A 23,795-nucleotide genomic window follows, 5' to 3' on the forward strand; every position below is an offset into this window, starting at 1 on the left:
GCTCAGGGTATACCTCTTTACCCACATCCTGATGCCACGCTAGAACTCAGGGAGACAGCATCATGCGGAAACCATGCATGCTGACTCCTTGGGTGCACCTATCCCCCAAGCCAGCCCTGCAGTACGCTGCTGTGTTGCACATAAAAACAGTAATATAATCATAAGGAGTGGAGGAAGTCTGCTGCTTTCTAGAAAAGAAAAGCTGATTATGTCTTTTGATATATTTAAATATATATTTATATACTTATTACATATTTTATTATATATTATATATAATACATGTATTTGATATTTGATATATATTACACACACACACACATATGTATGTTTAGGCACCAACACAGAATGAGGCTAGAAGAACTTGCTCAAATCTACCAAAAGGGTATTATGTCTGGGGTGTGGCATTCAGGGTGATTTTTTTTTTTCTGTTTGTTTGTCTCTGTTTTCAGAGATTTCTAAAGGGGACACATAATTGGTGTGGCAAAACGAGTGGAGTAGTGAGTGAGCAGAGAAGAAAAACAAAGTCAGACGTCGGGACATTCCGAGAGAGAGAGAGGATGGGGCACGGCACGAAGGCGTGCTACAGATTAAAACCCAGGACAGCCAACTATGGACAACATCATCTGAGCTGAGTTAGAAAGACCTCTCAGAAAAGGTCCCCAGTATGCACTTGGCCAGAGAGCCAGACCTGCAGGTGGAACCGGGAGGGGTAGGCATCTGCCTGGTTGGCTTCCGGCTTGGACAAAGGGTCTCTCTGGAATGGACTTGCCTCCACATTTCTCCATCTTTCTCTGGGCTTCAGTATTCAAGACACTGTTCTCAAAGCCAGACGTGAACCCAGGTCCTTGTTCAGAAGCACACGGGGGCTCCACTGCAGCCCCACCCAGCAGCCCAGCATTCGAGGCCATTCCCAACCTGGGTCCCTTCCGGCCCTAACCTTCTTCCTGCCCAGAGACTCTTCCTATATAGGCCAGCTTCTCAAACACCTCACCTTCTGCCCTCCTGTGACTTGGTCATGAAATTCCTCTCTGGCAGTAACTTCCTGGTATCTTGCCTAAAAACATTTACTCAATTCTTAAGTTTTAGCTCAAAAGCCAACACCCCTCCTCTGCTCCCAGATCACGGATGGCTTCCTGCTGCCTGCCCGTCTTCCCCCTCCCTCACCGTCCTCATCAGCATTGATGATACACACTGGGTGAAAGTTGGCTTTCCACAAATCTGCTCCCTACTAGCTTGCGAGCCACTCAAAAGCGAGGACAGATCTAATTCACGTCTGTACCCCTAGCACAACATGGCACATCTTTAGGGCGAGATAAAATCACTCACTCGTTACTCACTCATTCTGTGAATATTTATTAAGTTCTAAATAGGCCCCCGGCACTGGGGATAGAGCCAGGAACATAACAGGATTTCTACCTTCTTAGAGCTTCACATCGGATTGGAAACAGGAGAGGAAAATGCAACTAAAAATTGAATCAGATAATTACTTACAAATTAATAGCAGTAATGGAGAAGAACTACATACAAGGGTGCTGTGGGACGGTGTCATGGGGGAACCAAGCTGGGTCTCGGGTGAGGCAAGAGATCCCTACGACGGTGAGGCCTACAGCCCAGGGGCTACAGGTGGGCTGTGCAGGTGGCCACTGGGGGCAGGCAGAACAGCACCAGGGAGAAGCTGCAGGAGAAGACGACTCCAGACCCACTGCCCAGCTGCTCCTTAGCTCCTTCTTTGCCTCACTCTGTATTCATCGGCGCCTTGGCACAGGAGAGAGGGGAAAGAAGGGGCTGGGGAGTGGGCATGAGCTTCTCCTGAACCCGGAGCCCTGATGCAGGTGCCGGGTTGGTGGGTACAGCTGAGCGCTGGGTGAATGGAAGGTGAGAGGCAGACGAGCAGGGGGAGGGTGATGCAGGGGGAGGGTCAAGGAGTCAAGTATGGGAGGGAATCGAGACTTTGATATGGTTCCTTGGCTCCAGCCCAGAGAGGCAGGGGGGCTTGTCTGTCACCCGTGCCCCTCTGGGACCTAGTACTGAATGAGGAACGCTCTGTCGCGTTGACTATTCACTCTGATTTCAGATATCCTGAGCTGTTGCTTATGCCTAGGCCCAGCACACTTGAATTCCCTATGCAGGCTCAGCATACCATCCCAGACCCTGAGGCGGCGGGGCGGCAACAGGACTGGCAGCTTCGTGACCCAGGAGCCTATGACATCTTCTCTCTTTTTTGTCAGTTAAGAGCTTTCCGGGCTGTTTGAAACATCCAGATCAAGGGTTAGCTTTGGGCATGCTGCCAGGTCAGGGGTCGAAATACATCTAATGATCTAAGTAGAAACTTTTGCAGAAGTCACGGGAGGGCTTCTTGCATGGGGAAGCAGGATACCTCACTCTTGTGACTCCTAGTAGTTTTGACACACAGGCCTAGGTGGGGGAGGGCCTGGCCCTGGGGGCAAGGGTCACAGTGGAGGAGTGCTGATCTAGGGGCCCCTTCTTGCTGGTGTTCCAAAAATCAAGGATGAATTGGCAAGTCAAATCCTAAAGAAATCAGCACGCCTGAGGATTCTTTTCCATAAGGTCAAAAGGCAAAGGGATTCATGTGACTTTTTACTTAATAACTAATTAATAAATTAGGAAACGCTTCACCTTTTTTATATGATAAGGAGGTTGTTCATGGATTTGTCTGTCTTGTAAGTGATTAGTTAACTGGTGGACGAAGAGCACCGTGCCCACATGAGAGCACGTGGGCTCCTCCCTCGTCCCCGGCGGGCTGCCATTCCTCTGAGGGCTCTGTGCTGTCCCAAGCACTGAGGACTGAACTGTCCCTACCAGCCATGAAGCATCCACCTGTCCGGGATACAGGGATCCGAACCATCTCCAAGCTCCAAGGAGCAGAGAGACGTGTTCAACCCTCCAGATGGGAGAGGGTCTTGCCTGTTTCATATCAGCCGCTACCTGGGGAAAAAAGCCAGCATTTCTCAGAAAGCCCTGAAAACTTTTAAGCTGCGATCCTTGAAGCCCCAATAGGCTATCTCCAGATTTAGGCCATAAGGAGGTTTTATAATTAGGAATAAATCACTGCCTCTGCTCTGCCTGTTGTCCTGCTCTCCAGAAAAATCTGTGGCTGAGCAAGGGGTTGGGGCCATTCTTGTACAGTCAAGGACCGATATGCTCAGTGATCTGCAGGTGGAGTCCATTTTTAATTCTGCACAAGCAGACAGGCATGCAACAGGTTTCTTCTTGCCTTCTTAGGCTAAGGCTGTGGGGAATACCAAAGAACCTGCTGGAAGATATCCCACCACCCTGGAGGAGTTTGCAGTCTTGGGAGAAAGATGAGCTGAGCACACCCAGGCTCGGAAGAGGCCAGAGCAAAAGCAGTTGTGAAGGGTCGGGTGAGGCCGAGGTGGGAGGGGTGAGGCAACCCGGAGTGGGCACAAGCCTGCACCCCACTGCCTGGGGGTGCGCACCCAGGGGTGAGGCATGGTTCTGCTTTCAGTGTTTTGTTATTCTTCATGAGTCAGTTCTAACATTTAAATATCAGGAGATTCCACACATGGGCCAGGTAGCTCATGTGTCTTGTGAAAGAGAAGGATCTGATCGTCTCGGCTCCCATTCCTTAAAGAAGCCCCAGGCAGCCAGAGCTACCTACCCAGGCAGGTAGCAGATGTTCCCTTAGAGGGGGCCTGTGCTTTCAAGTTCACCATAAGCCCTATCTCTCCTTAATGCCTTACACTTAGCCTGCTTCCCTCCGAAGCTACCAGGGCCCTGCAGATGCTGGAGTTTGTAGCCCGTGTGTGTTACACTGAACAATGACCCCCAAAGGTATCTTGGGTCCCATCCCAGGAATCTGCGAGTGTTACATGTTATGGCAAAAGAGACGTTGCAGGTGAAACTGAATTAAGGATCTGGAGATAGGGAGATGATCTTGGATTCAGCTGGAAGACCCTACACATAACTGCAAGTGTCCTTAAAAGAGGGAGGCAGAGGGAGATTTGACTACAGAAGACAAGAACACAAAGGGATGATAGAAGGGGAGATGAGAATGGTGGAGCCCTAAGCCGGAAGAGAAGACAGAAGAGCCAAGAAACATTCTTCCCCTAGAACCTCCAGAGGATAGCCCCGCTGATACCTTGATTTTAGCCCCATTGGACTCATTACGGGAGTCCAGCTTCCAGATCTGGAGGAGAGTAAACTGCTGCTGTTTTAGCCAGTAAGCCGGCGGTGCGTTTGTTACCGCAGCAGTACGAAGCTAATCCACCCTGCCAATTAATGAATCAACAAATGCTTGAGTGCCTAGAACACAGTGGCGGGCCCTACGTCCAGGAGCTTAGAGGAGAGGAAAGAATGATAATGACAACACATCACTATCTGAGCCAGGATGGGGAACGCTCCCAGGAACTCTCGGAAGATACCTGCAGAGCTTCTCACCCAGGCCTGCAGATCAAAGGGGAGACTGTTCTCCAGGGAACAGACACGCATCCATCTTTGTTACGCAAAGGAACTCCAGCACGGGGGCCCTGAGGCCAGGGGACATGTGGGGTGGGGGGTCAGGGGGCAGCCCCGGGGAGCCAGGGGGCTCTTACCTTGCATGCTGGATGAACTGGGTAGCTTTCTCGGCATACTTTTGCGCCAGGCTGCTCAGGTTCACGGGCTGCTCCACGATGTTGAGGTTTTCATAGAGAGGAAGGGCCACATCGGTGTAACAGTCCCTCTCAAGGTTTCTGTGTGGAAACCACAGATGGTATTCATTTCCATGACCTAAGTAGCCGTCATGTCAAAGAAAATGCTTTTATGCAGCGATGCGATGTGCATGAACACAAAACACTTAATAATCTGCCCCAGATGATTTTTCCCATCTGTCATTTCCTCCAGGACAAAATCAATAAAATACCTTCTTCCCTTTCCTTCTAACAGACTTTTATGCTCCTTGGACAAGTCTGGCCACTCTGCAAAGCTCACAAAGACTTCCCTGAGCTACAGACATTATCCCATTTTGTTGCAAAAGAAACTGAGGTCCAGACAAACTAAATTACTCAAGCTGAGTCCCACAGCCAACCAATAGCTGCCATCCCTGGCTTCTTCCGCAGACCTCCCTAAATGATGGCTTCTGTCTACAGGGCACGATGCTGGGCGCTTTCCTAGGTCAACTGTTGGGACTTCATGTGACCTGACATCTGATTGTAACCCAGGGAGCTGGGGACAGTTTAAACATCTCAACCATGTTTGGAAAATTTGGAGAAGCTTTAGCCACTGGAAAAAGTGGGAGTCAAACCAGTTATAGCTCCTGAACAAAAAACAAAGTCTATGGTCTTAGAGCTGGAGATGAACCGACCTATGAATGCTCCCACATGAGTGGCTGAGTAATAACTCTGGCCGTGACCCGTGGGCGAGTTACCTAAGCTCTCAGAACCTGACTCTCCTTATCTCAAGTGTGCCCCCGCCCTCTGATGAGGTCCTGAAAGGACAAAACGAGACAGCTGAGTGTTAGTGCTCTGCACGCTACCCGGCATATGAGCAATGCCATCAACCCTCGGCCTTCCAACCCAAACCCCACAGCGCACCGGGAGAGAAGCTGGGAACCACGGGGAGAGAAGAGGGAACAAGGGGCATCTCAGGGAGGGAAACTGTCCTCATGGGGCAGGAAGGACTGGAAAGAGGAGAAAATCCCCCATCATACCAAATGCACACACACTCCCTTCCAAAAGCTTGAGACAAGTCAGACTGGGGTAAATAATCGCCAAGGGCCACAGGTTTTGGAAAAGGGAAAAAGGATTATCTCCATAATAGGCATGCTAATGCTAACCTCACTGTCAGTGTCAAGTTTTTCATGTTGTTATGAATTTGTGGCAACTCCACCATTACCTACAATCTCTCCCCTTCCCCCGCAACCTCACCCCCACTAAGCCAACCCTTTATTTTCCGATTTAACATGGATTTAAAGGGGCCCGGCTGACATGTGGCAGGCCACGATACGGCCAACTGTGGCCCATGGGCGGCGGCTGGTAGGGAGGGCAGAGAGACGAGCTATAGCTTCATTTCTCCTGCTGCCACGTGCACACAATCCCCTGTGCATCTGGTGAAAATGCAGACTGGGGCCTGGGGGGAGTGGGGGTCTGACATCCTGCTTTTCTGACAAGCACACACGACCGCCACACTGCTGGGCCAGCAACCACAGTCTGAGTGGCACACAGGCTCTGGACTCAGGAGGACTCTGATTGGAATCACCAGCTCTACCTCCTACAGCTGCAGGGTGACCTGGGCAAGCGGGTCCTTACCTGTACCTTTCCAGGGTCCTCACTTCTAAAATCAGGCCAAATACCTGCCTTGCACAATGTCATGTGGATTGCGGATAAGCATGGAGGGTGCCCACACTGTGACGACGTCTCAGTACGTGGCCGTTATTATATTAGCTATTGTGTGATTAATGAGCCAGTGGAGACTTGCCTTCCCCAGGGGCTCAGACACCCGTCACCTTATCAATAACCGCTGTTCGCGGGCTGAGAAACAGGAACACCTGGTTTGTGTTGTTCTGTTGCCTAAGTAAAGTCTAGCATATTTTTCTGATATTAAATACACCACACACTCATTGCAGAATATTGGGAAAATATAACGAGAAAGAAAGACGAAATGAAAACCCCTTAGTCCCGCAACCAGAGGGAATGAGCCACTGTTAGTGCTTCGGGCTTCCTCCCTCTGAGTTGGGCTGTGAAGCTATGGACACAGAGGCAGCTAAGAGCACACTGCTTGTGAGCTAGCTCCTGCTGTTTTCATGTACCAGTATCCTGAGCATTTCCCCATTCCATGGAAGAGGATTTTAAAGCATCCGGAAGAGTGACAGCACGGCATTTCAAAGCCAGATGCTGGTTTCTTTGCCGGGGGCGGGGGGTGGCAAAGCTTGTAAGGAGCCTTGAGTGTCTTCTCCCTCTCTCTAGCCCTCTTACATCCAGTGTCTAGGCCAGGTGAGTGGCCTGGCAGCGAAGCCAGAAGGCAGAGGTAGAGCGAGACCCCACATGGGTAAGTCCAAGGCAGCACCAGGCCCTTCCCAGCTGAGCTAAACAATCCAAGGAAACTGCACAATTCCAATGAAATAATTTTTTGACCTAACCCTTGCTAAAAGTTTGCTTACACTCCATGCAAATAACGCAAATTTGCACTAAACCTACTCTTTTTTACTGACTTAAATCTCTCCTGTGGCCTTCCTAATTGACACCTACTGGACTATACCCTGGGGACTTCACCTTGCTCTGGAGCCCACTGCCAGTTGTTTGAATGGGATTACCTTGCTGGTCTATCGTCCCGTGGACACGCTGGACAAGGAGGGTGGTTATAGCCCGGGGTGTCCGTGCAGCCCATATCATGGCTGTATGGGATTCCAAAGTAGTAATCAAAACCTGGAAGAGAAGCAACTGGTGAGCACCCCCACTTGCCTTCTGTTCTATGAGTCTGCATTCTTACACCCAGGACAAAAATTTAATTTTCCATGATTTAATACTGCAGGGCTATGGAGTATGTAATTAAAAGAGGATTTGATTAATATCCCTTTGTAGTATGCGAAGAAAACACTTTGTTGGGTTCTGGCTGTAAGACTAGCTTTGCCAAACATCTTGGGATTAGAGTTAACCCAGAGTGGGAGGAAGTGGAGAGACGTGTGGCACCCCTCCGATCGCCAGTGCACTTAGGAACACATCCAGTAAGGAGCTGGTGAAAACCAGATACGGGCATGGCACTGCAGACATAACCACGGGCCTGCAAGGGAAGACATGCAGAGGACACGGGAAGAGGCTGTATCTGAAGGAGGGTAAAGGAGCACCAGGACAGTACATCGGGGAAGGCGTATAAGAAGCAGGAGGAGACACAAATGAACTCAGAGACAGGAATCAAGAAACCTCAGAGTACCCAAGCCAGCAGGCTTTTTGAGATGATCTGGTCCAGGGGCACAAATGTATAGTGGGTGCTCTCTCTTCTCAGTCCCAACAGCAGACACCACAAGTCCAAAATGGCACCACCTCATCCTGCTCAGCGGGCTCCTGTCTCAGGAGCCATCCCCCACCCAGCACAGGACTCCAGGTTTCGACATCCAAATCTAGTTCAACCTCTTCATTTCTCAAGGAGGAAGCAACCGCAAGTGGGAAAAGTAAGTTCTGTGGTCATTCTTAGTGGAAAAGCCAGGTCTTCACTTCTTTTACCTGCCACTGCTTACAAAGCACACAAGGAAGATGCTAGGGAAGTCCAGCTAAAAAGATGAGGCACCAGGGAAGGGAGGAGGGGGAAGGAGCACCAGAGGGGAGGAAGGAGTGGGACAGGGTGTTGGCCGGTGGGAGCCGGAGGCTGAAGGCTGGTTGCTGGCCGGTTCCCTCGAAGCTGTTCTCCAAATGGAAAAATCTGCGGATGCATACGTTCCCCCACACCTAGCAGAGAGCACAGCAGCCTCTTTCCATGGAGCTAGAGGGAGATCCTGGGGTGGAGTGAGGGGTGGAGAAGTCCACAAAATACTCCGAGAACCACCATTAAGGAAAAGCCTGCCCTTTCGCTTATAAAATAGCAGGAGCCGCCAGGAAGCAAACTCAGGGAAGGACCCCAGAGAAGCCTGAGCTGCTGAGATAATGACAAGTCACCTTCAAGAGAAAGTCTGTGGGTTCCCATCTGAAAAGGAGGAGGCAGGTCACGGGGAGAGCAGAGGCCCAAACCACAACTTTGGAAAACCATCAATAATTCGGTGAATTGGACATTCAGAGAACTCATCAATCAGCAAACTGATTTTCAGGTAATTGGCTCAGGCAGCTGGATCTTGGCCTATTCCCCAAGGTCAGAGAGTCAAAAGTCTAAGGCAGTGAATAGCTACAGGAAGAAGGCAAGACGGGGCATCTCCTGTTTGGGCTTATGGCCTGCTTCTGTGAACCCACTGGACAATTTTTACTTCCACCGCACTGGACATGTCTGGATCTCCCAGGGGCCAAATGTTTCCTGAGATGTAGACACCGATGGGCTTGCGACGAGAAAGCCAAAAGGGCTGGCAGGCACCAAGGTGGGAGAAGGCCAGGAAAGATGCCAGGAGAAAACAATGTGAGACCAAGGGGTGCCATAGTCTCCCAACTGCACCTAAGTGACCCCGTGAATGAAGACATCCTAACTCAGGAGCGGTGTCCCCCAGAAGCAGGACGGCTTAAACATTAATGGAAGCCTTCTACACCAAGATCTTTATTTTCTGTTTCCCAGGGAACAAGTATCCCAAAGAATTCTTACCACGGAAGTTGGGGTGATAAGAGCCATGGTGTCCGAGATGCCATTTGCCTGTAGGAAAGCAAGAGAGAGACTTTCAGAGGGAACCCCCAAGGGGATTCCCAGTGCCTCTGGGGAGCTGAGCACATACGCAGTCCTCCATCCGTGTTGCCCTTTACAGAAGGCAAGCAGAGAGGCTGCAAATGCTGGGTGAGAGCCAAGCCTCGCTCTTTGGGACTGAGAGGGAGTCCACAGGGACACAGAAAGCAAGCAACAATGACTCAGGACCTATGCAGGAAAGCACACAAAGAAAAACAAGGCAAGCCTTCACTGAGGGCCCACAGACGCCAGCGGGCTGAGCTTCTGCCCCTCAAAGTGGGTTCAGTGCCCACAGCAATCCCACAGTGCCCATTGTACCTGCTCCGACCTCCCTCGCTGGGGCTCTACAAAGACCCAGAGGACAAGCGTGGGCCCCATATTGCCTTGGAGATGCCTGGTTTCCTCCTACTTTCATCATCTTCCTCTCTGAGCACCCTCAGCAGCCCGCAGAGGCTGGACGGCAGACCACCACCCCCTTCCCGAGGCTGTTCCCCTGCAGAGAGACTGGCCTGGTCATGCATGGCTGCTCCTCACTCTGTACATGTGTTTGCTAGGGAAGAATGCCTGGGAAACGTGTGGCAGAAGCTCTGACCGTGTTGAACTCTTGGACATAATAATTCTGCTCAGAGTAAAGACCCTAGGAAAACCACCCACAAGGCAAGGGACAGAAAAAAGAATGCGGTCCAAAGATCTAAACAGTGCCAGCACTGAACAGCACGTAAGAGAAAGAAACGCGCAACTGTAGGGGGTGGCTAAGTAAATTATTTACCTGGCCTTGACAAAATACCACCAAACTATCTTTTAGAGACAAATGCATGCAACAAAAGGTAATAATCAGGAAATCTAGGGAAAGGGCAGATGGGTGTCTATTACTCCCTTTTGGCAATTGCGCTGTAGGTTTGGGGAAAAATGTAACAGAAAGCAGAGGCAAATGGCTTCGGCACTATGCAGAATGCTTGGATTAAGCATTACGTGGAAATCCAAAATTAAAGTGTTTAACTTATTTCTAAAATTATTAAAATTATTGTAAGAATGTACAATTGTGTGACACAGAAATATAAACTCAAGAAGGGGTTAAGAGGAGGCCCAAGAGGTATGTACGCAACTAGGTAGAAATACATGACCGTGGACCAATGTTAGAAGTAAAGCGTGGGTGGGGCAAAGGGGTTTGATATTCCTTTGGTGGGTTTTTTGTTTTTTTTTTTTAAATTTTTCCCCTAAGCATGCTTATAGGAAGTTCATGATATCAACACACGGATATGGCTGGATATCCTCTAACATGCAAATGGTGGGATGAGCAGTGAAGGGAGAGGGGAGCAGCTGAGCAGTTGATATATAATCAGTTGTTCACCTGGGGTTCAAAGCCATGAAGAGGGAAGGGCAAGTGGGACCCGGCTCAGCTCAGGAAGCACCCAGCCCCCTGCTGCCTCATGAAACTGTAGAGTCAGAAAGCCCCAGGGGCCAAACGCTTCCAGGCTGTTAGTGCGACCCGACCCGGATGCAAGCGATGGAGCCAGTTAGGACACTCAGCCCAGCATGGGGGCTTCACAGTGAGCATACCTCAGGGTACGGGCCAGCAGGGATTGAAAAGACGGCATCCTAATTTGCACCTCCTCCCACCGGGGCCTGCCACACTCCAGTCTGACCTTCTATAAAAGTAGGTCCGGGGGACGCCCGGGTGGCTCAGTTGGTTAAGCAGCTGCCTGCGGCTCAAGTCATGATCCCAGGGTCTTGGGATCGAGTCCCACATCGGGCTCCTTGCTCCGCAGGGAGCCTGCTTCTCCCTCTGCCTCTGCCTGCCTCTTTGTCTGCCTGTGCTTGCTTGCTCTCTCTCCCTCTGTCTCTTACAAATAAATAAATAAAATCTTTAAAAAAAAAAAAAAAAAAAAAGTAGGTCCGGGCTGATATCCAAGATCTATAAAGAACGCCTCAAACTCAACACACACAAAACAGATAATCAAGTCAAAAAAAAAAAAAAAAAAAAAAACGGGCAGAAAACATGAACAGACACTTCTCCGGTGAAGACATACAAATGGCCAACAGACACATGAAAACATGTTGCCCGTCATGAGCCATCAGGGAGAGTCAAATCAAGAAAATCAAGACCACACTGAGGTACCCCCCCCCCTTCCACCAGTTAGAACCGCCAACATTAACAAGGCAGGCAACAACAAATCTTGGGGGAGGTTGTGGGGAAAGGGGAGCCCTGTTACACGGCTGGTGGGAATGCAAGCTGGTGCAGCCACTCTGGGAAACAGCGCGGAGGAGCCTCGAAAAGCTGAAAAGAGAGCCACCCGATGACCCGGCCATTGCACATCTGGGTATTTACCCCAAGGATACAGATGGAGTGAAAGGAAGGGGCATGTGCACCCCAGTGTTCATAGCAGCAACGGCCACGGTCGCCAAACTGCGGAAGGAGCCAAGATGCCCTTCCACGGCCGAATGGATAAAGATGTGGTCCCTATATACAATGGAGTATGACGCCCCCATCAGAAAGGACGAACACCCAACTTTGGGATCAACATGGACGGGACTGGAGGAGATTATCAAGCCCAGCAGAGAGAGTCAATGATCAAGGGCTTCCCTTGCCCGTGGAGCATACGGAATACCACGGAGGCCATCAGGAGATGGAGCAGAGACGTGAAGTGCGGGGAAATCGGAGCGGGAGACGAACCCCGAGAGACTGCGGACTCGGGAGAAGCAAACAGGGTTTCAGAGCGGAGGTGGGTGGGCGGACGGGGGAGCCCGGGGGTGGGTATTAAGGTATGAACGAGGGCACGGATGCGTGCGGCGCTGGGTGCTCTGGGTCAACCACGAAGCTTCGAACGCTTCATCAAAACATAAAATAAAATCATTCAGAAAAGTTAAAAAAAAAAAAAAAGAAAGAAAGAAAGAAAACAAAGTCAGGCTCCAGAGGAGGAGGCGGGGCCGACCCCCGAAACTGGGGCCCCACGCCCCGCCCCCCACGCCCCGCCCCCACGCCTGCCACTTCGGGGAGGTTTGCAGGAGGGAGGCGGGAATCCCCCGGGACCAGCTCTCGCGAAGTCGGAAGAACAGCCCCGGCAGCCTGAGGGTGCCCCGGGGGGGAGCAGCCTTGGCCTCGGGAGGGGGGACCAGCCCTGAAGCAAAGCACCAGGGCCCCGCAGGGCCGACACACCGCGGCTGGGCAGTGAGCCGCCCCTCGGCCCCCTCACGCGGCGGAAGCTCGGTTTCCTCACACCCAGATGATGGCGGACGTCATCCCTTCAGAAGGTATCTCCCTGCCCTGACGCAAATAAAAACTTAGGGCCGGGCAGGTAGGAACTTCCCAATCACACGGAATCCCACACAGATTTTAAAAAGGAAAGGAAGCTGCTGGACAGTGTGGCCGACGCTGCCTCGTGCCCCCACTTACCGCACTAACGGATGTCGGGTTTGGTTCCCAGGTGAGAGACCGCCCGCCCCAATCCGGGTCCTAAGCCCAGTTTCCCAGCCTTCCTTGCAGCGGGGCGTGGCCATGCAAATCCACCAATCAGATGAAAGTGCATGTCCACGGGGAGGGGTGGGCGTGTCTTTCCCTGGTAGAGGCCTGGCACCTGCTCTCTTGCTTTTCCCTTCCTTGAAGCCGGATAATGGTGAATGATGCTGAGGCCGCTCTCTTGCAACCAAGGAGCAACAAGCATGAGGCCGAAAGCTAACGGACTACGGAGAGCGGAGCAGAAACTTAGAAACGGTTTCCTACAGCAGCTGAGCCAATGAAAGCAATCACTCACCTCTCAGCTTATTACAATGGGAGGAAAACCGAAACCCTATATGGTTTAGTTCCCTGTAGGGTCTTGTCAATGACTTATAGCTGAAAGCTTATCGACCTTATAGAGCAAGAAATAAACAAAAAGGAGCAGAAGAGGCAGCATGCTGGGTCTTTGCAAACAAGGCAGGCACCGCAGGAAATGCTGTAGGAGGTGCAGGGTTGGGGGGGGTGGTCCCCGGTTCCGGAGCTCCAGTGTTACCTATCATTCCAGTGACGTAGCCAGCTTGCTGCAGCACCTCCGCCAAGGTGGTCTCATTGAGCGGCAGACCCCCCACAGAGGTGACCGCAAAGTTGTGCGTGACTCCGTTGCGGAGGCCAAGCCGGCCGGTGAGCAGGGAGGCCCGAGAGGGCGAGCAGGTGGAAGCAGCTGCGTGGAAATCCACAAACCTGCACAGAAAGAAAAGGGATTGGGGTCCTTCCGTCCACAGACAGCCAAACCAAGGGAAGTTCAGTTCCCACCCAGGTCCCAGGATTCCAGTGCTGGGAAAAGCTCAAAGGCCACCCCTTGAAAGGACAGGTTAGGAAAATAAAGTTCAGAGAGGTAATGCAACGAATTCAAGGTCACACAGCTCATGCAGATTGGTTTGATCCAGTATATTTAGTGGATCCTCTTTATCCAAAGATTCCATATTTCAAATTCATGGACTCACTGAAGCCCAACTGTTATCTCCAAAAATCAACACGCATGGCTTTTAAGCCCTCACTTATGGACATTCCAAGATGTCCCAAAACACCATTTTGTTTCCTCACATGTGCATCCCTAGCCGAGGATGACGAAGGTGACCTGGTTTTGGCTCCCATACGACAAGCAAATGTCCTCTTCTCCACAGTCTACTGAGTGCTATAGTTTTTACGTTTTTTGTGCTTTGTGTTGGTGATTTTGCTGTTTAAAATAGCCCACACACATAGGTCTGAGAGCTGACTACTTCAGCATTATAGAGATGTGATGTGCCTTACAGAGAAAGTACAAGTGTTAGATAAGCTTCATTCAGGAATGCATTACGGTGCTGTTGGCCATCTCAATATTAATGAATCAAAAACTATATTAAATCAAATGTTTTAAGACAGAAACACACATAAAACAAGGTTCTGTGCTGATCTGTTGGCTGTAACCAGAAGCTCACAGAAGCCGAACTCTGTAGATGTTCTGGAAGCAAAGTTTCAGTATTCCTTAATTCAGTGTTCTCAGTGACTTTATAGAGGAACTACAGCCAGTAGAAAGAACCTGCTGTATCTATTACACTTAGTGTCCAACCTTTTTTGGACACTGTAGAGAAATATAAAAGAAGTCTAGGCATTCTCCTATCATCAAGGAATGTGATTAAACTTCATGTCACTAATAATGGGGAAACTGACCTTGTGTGTCCCCTGATAGGATGATACCAAGTTGATATCATCGAGGATTCTTGTCAAGAACATTTAACCTGAATCTAAGACCTCTGGACCTAATTCCCAGGTTATAGGAAATGTAGTTGATAGAAGAACAAATTAAATGACACCACAAGGAAATAATCTAACAAGCCAGTCTACACATTCTATGACAACTGGTGTCAGTCTTCAGAAAGTCAATATCCCAGGGAAAAATGTGATAGAGGGGCGTGTTCTGTACTAAAGGACACTAAAGAGACAAACCAAATGTCATATATGTTCCTCGACAGAATCCCAGCTCAAACATGCTAACAACACATTTGGGGGCCAATTAGGGAAATTTAATATGGACTGAATATAAGATGACATTGCATGATCATTGTCCATTATCTTGATTATGGCCATGTAGGAGAATGCTTTTGTTCTTTTTTCTTTTCTTCCAGTTGTATTGGCATATAACACTGTATTCATTGAAGGGGTACAACATAATGATTTGGTAAATGTATATATTGGGAAGTGATTACCACTAAATTTGGTGAATGGCCATCACTTCCCATAGTTATGAGTTATTTTTTTTCTTGTTATGAGGATTTTGAGATCTTCTCTCTTAGCAACTTTCAAACATATAATACAGTATGATTAACTAGAATCACCATGCTATGCATTACATGCCTAGAACCTACTTATCTCACGACGGGGAACTTGTACCTTTCGACGCCCTTCACTCATTTCCCCCACCCCCACCCCCACCCCCTGGCAACTGCCAGTCTACTCTCTGCATCTGTGAGTTTGAATTTTTTAGATTCCCCATACACTTGAGATCATATAATATTTGTCTTTCTCTGTCTGAGTCCTTCTACCTAGCATAATGTCCACACCCATATTGTCACAAACGGTAGGATTTCCTTCTTTTTTACAGATGAATAATCTTCTGTTGTCTATGTATATCACATTTTTTATTTCATCAGGAATATATTTTTATTACACTAAGGATGTTATTACATTAAGAATGTTTTTATTCTTTTTTTTTAAAGATTTTATTTATTTATTTGATAGAGATCACAAGTAGACATAGAGGCAGGCAGAGAGAGAGGGGGAAGCAGGCTCCCCGCTGAGCAGAGAGCCCGATGCGGGACTCAATCCCAGGACCCTGGAATCATGACTTGAGCCGAAAGCAGAGGCTTTAACCCACTGAGCCACCCAGGCGCCCCAAGAATGTTTTTATTCTTAAGAGATATATGCTATGATGTTTATAATAAAGAAGCACTCTGCACGCTTCCAATGACTCAGGAAAAACACCACCCTATTTACAGATAGAACAAGTGCAAGCAAAAATGGCAAACTGTTAATAACGGTGGGGTATACTGGTATTTATGTGACTATTCTTTTCACTTTCTTTTATGTTTGAGATTTTTAATATTTAAGTTAATAACTGGGATGCCTGGGTGGCTCAGTGGGTAAAGCCTCTGCCTTCGGCTCAGGCTGTGATCTCAGGGATCGAGTCCCGCATCGGGCTCTCTGCACAGCAGGGAGCCTGCTCCCCCCACAACCCCGCCCGCCTCTCTGCCTACTTGTGATCTCTCTCTGTCAAATAAATAAATAAAAATCTTTTTTAAAAAGTTAATAATTAATGTATAATAGTATAAGTTTCAAAAGGATGACAACCCAAAGTCTAGAATGAGCAAGGCAGTGGCAAGGTCAGTGCTGGAGCCTGGCGGGAGGGTAGGGAAGGTAGGGAGAGGCAGCTTAAAATAAAGCTCAGCGTCTTAGAACCACGTGTGTCCAGGGTGCCTGGAGGCGGGTCCGTCTGCTGAGCCACCACCCCGGGCAGAGAGAAGACCAAGGTCTGGTGGGTAAGGGACTGGCCCACAGACACCAGGTCAGCACAGCCGAGCAGGGCTCGGTGCCTCTCCTCTCCTCTCCCGGGTCTGCAGAGTGCAAGCTCCTTGCCAAAGTCAGCCTCCACCCAGTACGCTCTCCCGGATTTTTGCATGGCCTTTCTTGCCTCCTCGGTTTTCCTGCAAGAGGGCCTCTGTTGTCCTCTAATCGGGCACCCTAGGGTGTACATGGTAGCACTGACCCCAACCCCAATTATTAAACCCCTGGTTTAATTAATTAATTAATTAATTAAATTAATAAACCCCTGGTTTATTTTTGTATCTTTTCATTCTGGGCCATCCTCCCTCCATGCCAGTTCCGGGCAAAGGGGGCTTGGCCCATGCTGCTAGCTGCTTATCTCCAGCTCCTAGAACAGGGCTCTGGAAATACAGGGGGAAGGGCAGAGAGAAGATGGGGAGAGGGGAGGGGGGGAAAGGGGTCTTTCCTTCCCAGCAACTTCATTGTAAGTGTAACCAAACCTCAACATAAACATTACTGGGAAGTCTGATGGGGGGGCGGGGAGGTCCGCTGGGCACATTCGCCAGAAGTGTTAAAGATAACGAGCTGGCATGGAGGTTACAAGCATAAGCATCGTGATGTGAATTGTCATGAAGAGAGGACATCAGGGGATGAGGTCACAGAAAGCAGGGCCTGTTTAAATACTTCCTTCCCACACACCGCAGAGCTTGGCTCACCACCTGCCCCCTACATTAGGGCCTCAGGTCTCCGCCCTAACCCCACACCTGGACGGTGGCGACCCCCAAACCGACTGACAGCGGCTCTCGACCAAGACTGGCCACTTGCCCAGGCCGCCTGCCCAGGGCCATGTTTTCTGGGGGGTCAGCGTAGGGGGAGGATTAGAGCAGCGTGGGGACATTTTCTTGTTTTTGTGCCCTCACAGAGGCCAGCCTGGGACAAGAAAATGTGGACATGCATACCAATCCCTGCTTCTCTGAGCACACAAATCTCCGGAAGACTTGGGACAGAGGGGGTTAAAACACAATGTTTAAAACGGCCTCCAGGTCCAACTGGACTAAAGAAAGCCTTAGGAGTCTGTAATGTTTACGCTCCCCTCCATGATGCCCTACAGAGCTCCTCCCCCACCCCCCAGCTTGATTACAGAGGGCCCTGAACACCCTGCCCTTCACATTGACCTTGGCATTTGGAGGGGTGATGGCCCTGGAGGGTAGTCAGGACTGCAGCGTGTTTCAGCAACACAGTGGTTTCCTCTTCTCCTCCTCCTTTCCTTCTCTCTCCTTTTCTTTTTTTTTTTTTTAAGATTTTATTTATTTATTTGTCAGAGAGAGAGAGAGAGGGAGAGAGCATAGCACACACAGGGGGAGGGTCAAAGGGGAGAGAGAGAAGCAGGTGTCCTGCTGAGCAAGAAGCCTGATGTGGGGCTCGATCCCAGGACCCCAGGATCATGACCTGAGTCGAAGACAGATGCTTCACCAACTGAGCCGTCCAGCCACGCTTTTCTCTCTCAAGCCTAGGGATTATAAGGAAAAAATTTTTTAAATCTTACCAACTGACTGACCAGGTGACCCAATAATTCCACCAGCAGGACTGGGAGTCCCCACAAGAAATGAAACCAGGTACTCAGACACGTACTGACACGTTCATAATCACAGCAGCCCTGTTCCCCGTGGCTGAAAGGTGGAGGTGACACCCGCTCCGCGAGTGGGTGGACAAAGTGTAGACCATCCACCGGCTGGGGGAATTACGTCCATGAAGAAGAATGACACCTGCTACAATGCACATGCACCTTGAAAACAAGACATGAATGGAGAAGCCCTTCAAAAACAGTCAAATGCCCCAAGTCAGTAAATCCACAGAGATGGAAAACAGGGGCTGGCGGGAGGGGGGTCTCGGGCAGAATCTACTTCCTGGGCATGAGGTCTCATTTTAGGAGGATGAAAATATTTCTAAGTTGGATAGGGATAGTAGTTGTATCATGTTATAAATGCACTAAATGTCTCTGAGTTGTTTGCTTTAATTTTTTTTTTTGAAGATTTTATGTATTTATTTGACACAGAGAGAGACAGTAAGAAAAGAAACACAAGCAGGGGGAGTGGGAGAAGGAGAAACAGGCTTCCTGCCGAGCAGGGAGCCCGACGTGGGGCTTGATCCCAGAGCCCTGATTTTCCCATTAATCTTCTTTTTCTAAAAAGTTATACTTATTTATTTATTTGACAGAGAGAGACATCACAAGTAGGCAGAGAGGCAGGCAGAGAGAGGGGGGGGAAGCAGGCTCCCCGCTGAGCAGAGAGCCTGACGTGGGGCTCAATCCCAGGACCCCGAGATCATGACCTGAGCCAAAGGCAGACGCTTAACCCACTGAGCCATCCAGGCACCCAAGTTGTTCACTTTACAATGGTTAATTTGAGGCCACCTGGGTGGTTCAGTTGGTTCAGCGTCTGCCTTCGGCTCAGGTCATGATCTCCAGGGTCCTGGGATCAAGTCCCACATCAGGCTCCCTGCTCAGCAGGGAATCTGCTTCTCTCTCTGCTTCTCTCCGCCCCCACTCCTGCTCGCTCTCTCTCTCTCTCAAATAAATAAATAAAATCTTTCAAAAATTAAAAAAAAAAAAGGTTAATTTTATGTCATGAGGATTTCACTTCAATTTAGAAAATCATCCAAATCTTACAGACTCAGAGGAAAATGCCAGATTCCAGCTGAAGAGGCGCACGAAGCTGGGTGTCAGGTGCGCTGTTCTTCAGACGGGAAAACACTCATGTATAACTCAGGTGGCGACCTATCATTTCATTCAATTTAGTCCCAAACTAGCGGCAAGCAGGGACGGAACCATGACAGACGCTGAGGAAGGACAGAGCCAGTTCCTGTCCTCAGTGACCGTTCAGTCTAGTTTCTGAACAAAAGCCTTACAAGGCCGTTTCTGCTTTCCTGCGAATGATTACAACCACTTCCGTCGCACTAACCGTGGGCATGGCCTTTTGTGAGTGTTAATTCATTGAACGCGGCAGCCCTAGGTTGTGCTGTTGTATATAGGTGGGGAGTATATACCCAGTATATAGATGGGGAGACTGAGGCAGCGGGACCCACGGCCGGACACAGGAGAGCCGCGGTTGGTACCCAGGCATTCTGCTCCGTGCCAGCCCCCTGCCTTAAACTAGGGTCCACAGGCAGCCTATAAACTCAGACCCATCCGATCCCAAATCCTCTGTGCAGGCCCCATAACCACGTCGCCTCCACCAGGAAGGTCAAAGCCCATCTGGAAAGCCGAAGGGAAGGGGCTGGGAGTATCCACTCCACAGGCTGTCTTAGGAGGAGACCCGCCCCGAGAGAGAGAGAGAGAGAGAGAGAGAGAGAGAGAGAGAGAGAGGTTTCTAAGCAGAGAGGAAATGCTCACAGTCCCTCAGACTCAGGGCACGGGCCCAAGAAGTTTAGAGGCAGCATCCAAAGACGGGTGTGGGACACACGCACCCACCACACTCCCCCCACCGCGCGTGCGCGCACACACACACACACACGCTCCTCCAAATGCCGCTGGCTGAGAAAGGAGAGGAGCGCTAACTGGGCGTCAGAAGAGCTTCTTGAAATAACATGACAAAACACTGTTATGGTCAACCCAGATTTGGCCCAGGAGCATCCAATCCTGAAAACCTTCAAGAGGAAAACCAAGCACCTGGACACCTGGGCTCCTTGGGGTCCTGCCTGAGAACAAGAGGCCACCACACTCAACAGCTTCGGGGTCTCTTTGTCAAGCCGTTCTGGGAATTCATGTTTCTGGGAGAAACAGTTCTCCACTGGGCTTCCTCGGCTCCAGACCTCCTCAGCCCACAGCAGCGGGTTCCCACAGCCTCCCCTCCCCAGAAATCACCCCGAAAATGGCTAAAGTCCCTGACGCCATTTTTCAAGGTGACAAATGGCAAAGAAGGGACATCCTCAGGGAGCCGTGACATGGCACCTCGAGGTTCCAGAAGCTTAGGCTTGGACCCGCAGCCACTCTTGGAAGCAGGCTGTGCTGAGGCTGAGGGCAGGGAAGGCGTGGGCCCCAACACGCGCCGCTGGGGACACAGGTGCTGGGCGAGGCCTCTCTCCAGGCCTCAGGGGGACCAGGGGCTCTGGCCTCCCACCCCCCACCCCCGCTGACATTCCTTCCTGACCCTCAGTCCCCCGGGGCTGGAAGACGCACTTGCAGCTTCCCCTCCCTCAATCCTTATGTGCCCATTTCCCAGGCACGGGCTTCTCCAAAGCATCCCCGCCTGCCAGACATCCTGGGGGCCCCAAGGGTCCTGGATGGGGCAGGCAGCCAGTGACTCCTACTCTTGGAATTCCAGACCAAGTTCCACCTTGCCGTCCCACTGTTGCTCCCAAGACAAACGCTGATCTCCGCCCAACCTTTTCTCTTCAACCTGAGATTGATGCCCGTGACCCGCCCAGCTCCCACTCCTAAATATTTGTCCCTTATGATAATTCTTATCACTCCCAGCTCAGGCTTAACAAGCCCTTACCACAACCCAGGCACCTTGCATTCATAGCAGGTCTGAGCATCTATGTTAACCTCGGATTCATTCCTAGTTGAAACTGCACGTTCCGTAAGCTGTGTGCGGGCTGGCCCAGGCTTGTTGGTGTCGCCTCTTTATTACAACAGAACCAGCTGTACAATTTTCAGGGCCCCGTGCAAGAGAAAACAAGGGAGCCCTTGCTCAGAATCTACTACACACTTCAAGATGGCAATGACAGGGCTTCGAACCAAGAGCAGGGCCTTCCTAAAGCGGGGGGCTGTGTCTGGCTGCACCGGGCTGACGCCCATAGAGCTGGCCCTGCCTAGCCGCATGGGTTCTGTCTCAGACCCCACTTGTCCCTGGGCCCACCGGGCTTCCCAGAGCAAGAAGAAGAAGATCTGCTGGACTTGGGACCCAGACGTTGTTCCCACGTGGTACGTGGCTGTGCTCTCTGCCAGTCTCTGCAAGTTCATCTGGTCTCATTTAGATGTGTCCCTGCACACCTGCTCTCCGCTTCCAGCCTTCCCTATCTCGGGAAATAGCACTGTCTCTTACTCGGCTACTCAGCCCAAAGGAGTCATCTTGATTCCTCTCTTTCCCTCCCCTTCCACAGCCAAACTATTAGTCAATTCCTGATAGGACTCCACTTTCAAATATATCCAGAATCTGTCCATTTCTCTCCACCTACCTGCTAACATCCTAGTCCAAGCTGCTATCATCTGGCACCCAGACTACTACCATAGTCAATATTATAGTTTCCCCAGGGGATGCCATTCACGCTGTTGTCCGGAGTTGAGCAGTGCGCCATCTGCCCCGCTGTACGTGGCCACCCTGTTCCCCACTTCCATTCCTGCTCCCAACTATCCTGCCCTCTATTTTCCATGAGGCAGCCAAAGTAATCTCAAAATCTATTTATCAGCTAACATTAATTTCTGCCTGGAAGCCCTCTAATGGGTTCTCACCGCAATCTAAGTAAATCCAAAGCCGTTATGGTGGCCTACAGACCCTCCATCATTGCTGCCCAGGCTGGGCATTGGAGCACAGGCCAGATGGACCACAGGTTTTTCGAGAAAGGGTTCCTCTCAGCACCAGAGACAGCCAGATGGGGCTCCAGGCAACTGGAGGCCCCAGGGCAATCTTAGCCCGGCGAGGTGTGTGCCCTGTACAATTCCCAGGAAAGCAATCCTCTGAGAGTGCAGCACCGAGATAGCCCTTGGGGTCCTAGGGCACGCAGCTGGTTACTCCAGCCACCAGGAGCCTCAGGGGACTTCAGCCAACCACAGCAGAACTTGCTGGGGGAGCTACAGGGAGGAACCCACAGCCCTTTCCATCATGTAGCTCTACTTTAGCAGAAGTGTGGGGACGTGTGGCTGAGAAGACAAAGCCCCATCAGAGAAACCCCAAGCAAGCACTACAGGAGGCAGAGTGATAGGAGGGCAAACGCGTGGACGAACAAGGCCTTGCTAAATCCTCCCCTCCCCCTAGTGTGAGACTAGACAGCTAACTGCATCTAGGCTTCAGTATCTTCTTCTGCAAAATGGGCATAACACACCTGCTTCACCAGCTTATTTGAGGGATTCAGTGGGATGATGTGCACAAAGCACCCAGCAGAGCTCAAGGAACAGAGCAGGCTTTTAAAAACTCACGGCAGTCAAGGTAATCAGTGTCCTGACTCGCTAAATGGGGGGAGAGAGAACATTCCAGATATGCAGGAGAGCAGTGTGCTGGGCACCAACGGGTGGGATTCGGGGCAGGCGTGGCCCTTGGCTGCCGCTCACACTCCCCAGGCATCACAGTCCCTGCCTCACGCATGGGACACAGCACCTGGGCCTCCGTGTGCACAGCACCAAGCTCAGAGTCCTCCCTCCAAGACCCCGTGCCCTCCTCCCTCCCAGTAAACCTGGCTGGAGGCTGAGACCTCATCTGCAGGACCCTCTCTGCCATTTCCCTGCTCCTTCGGCTCCGCCCCCCCCCTCCCGGCCCCGCGATGCCACCCAGGAGGTATACAGCCATTGTGCCTCACCCAGATCACTGCAGTGACCAGGATGCCAGGCTCACTCCCCTCCCCCAGCCCACGCTAGCATGCAGACCAGGGGGTCATACCAACCCCGGATCCCATGTCTTCAGTGACTTCCTTCTGCGTGGCCACCATAACCCATCAGGCTCTGGCTCCACCTACCTCTTCGACCTTCTGGGTCCTTCTGCTGCCTGATGTGGCTGAACTGTGTCCCTCAAAAAGACAGGTTGACGTTCTAACCGCGTCCCTCAGAATGTGGCCTTATTGGGAAATAGGGTCATTGGGGATGTAAGCGGTGAAGGTGAGGTCATGCTGGATTAGGGCGAGTCCTTCACCTCCTGGGACTGGCCTAAGAAGAGAGTGAGGGGAACGCCAGGAGAGGACGCAGAGAGGCGCAGAGGGAAGGTGGTCACAGGAGGACGAAGGCCAGGGATGGACAGTGCCGCGAGCTGAGGAATGCCCAGGACTACCAGAAGCTGGAAGAGGCCAAGGCGGAAATTATCCTAGAACTTAAAAGGCAACACGCCTCGGCCAACATCTTCATTTTTCACTTCCAGCCTCCAGAACTGTGAAAAAATACATTTTTGTCGTTTTCGGCCTCTCCGCGCGTCCTACCTTGTCACGGCAGCACCAGGACACAAACACTCCCCCCTACGGAGCCCCGGAGTCCAGCCCAATGGGACTCTTGTTCCCAGGACATCTGCCATCGCTTCCTCCCTGGTGTCCCACACGCACCTCTCCAGCACCTCGACTCTGCGACACGTCAGCCCAGAAAGTCAGAGAGAGGCCTCTTCCTGCCCTTCCAAATTCCTGCCCATCCTCCACGGTGTCCTCCCAACCCCCACCCGGATGATGAGTCTGGACTTTGGCTTCTAGAGCACGTGAAACTTCCTGGCAGCCTCTTCGGGTCTGAATGTACACTTTCATCGGATAACATCTGGGCTGGACCAGACAGGCGTCAGGC

The 23,795-nt window shown here is 50.9% G+C and overlaps 1 protein-coding gene across 7 annotated transcripts in view; it reads right to left on the minus strand.

Moving 5' to 3' along the window:
• The window catches only part of ARSG (arylsulfatase G), a 101,562-nt gene that overhangs the window by 29,355 nt on the left and 48,412 nt on the right, over positions 1-23,795 (minus strand). For 6 of the 7 annotated variants that reach the window (XR_009400544.1, XR_009400545.1, XM_059381110.1 and 3 more), the window contains 4 exons: positions 13,299-13,486; positions 9,235-9,282; positions 7,271-7,382; positions 4,575-4,712 (listed from right to left, as the gene is read on the minus strand). Coding sequence is in view for 5 of the 7 variants with exons in the window: in XM_059381110.1 (XP_059237093.1) it covers positions 4,575-4,712; positions 7,271-7,382; positions 9,235-9,282; positions 13,299-13,486 (486 nt within the window). In the remaining 2 variants the exon portion in view is untranslated. The remainder of the gene's footprint in view (positions 1-4,574; positions 4,713-7,270; positions 7,383-9,234; positions 9,283-13,298; positions 13,487-23,795) is intronic. The other variant, XM_059381113.1, reaches the window with a different exon arrangement.

This window comes from Mustela nigripes, chromosome 16 (genome assembly GCF_022355385.1).
Source record: "Mustela nigripes isolate SB6536 chromosome 16, MUSNIG.SB6536, whole genome shotgun sequence".
Taxonomy (NCBI): domain Eukaryota; kingdom Metazoa; phylum Chordata; class Mammalia; order Carnivora; family Mustelidae; genus Mustela; species Mustela nigripes.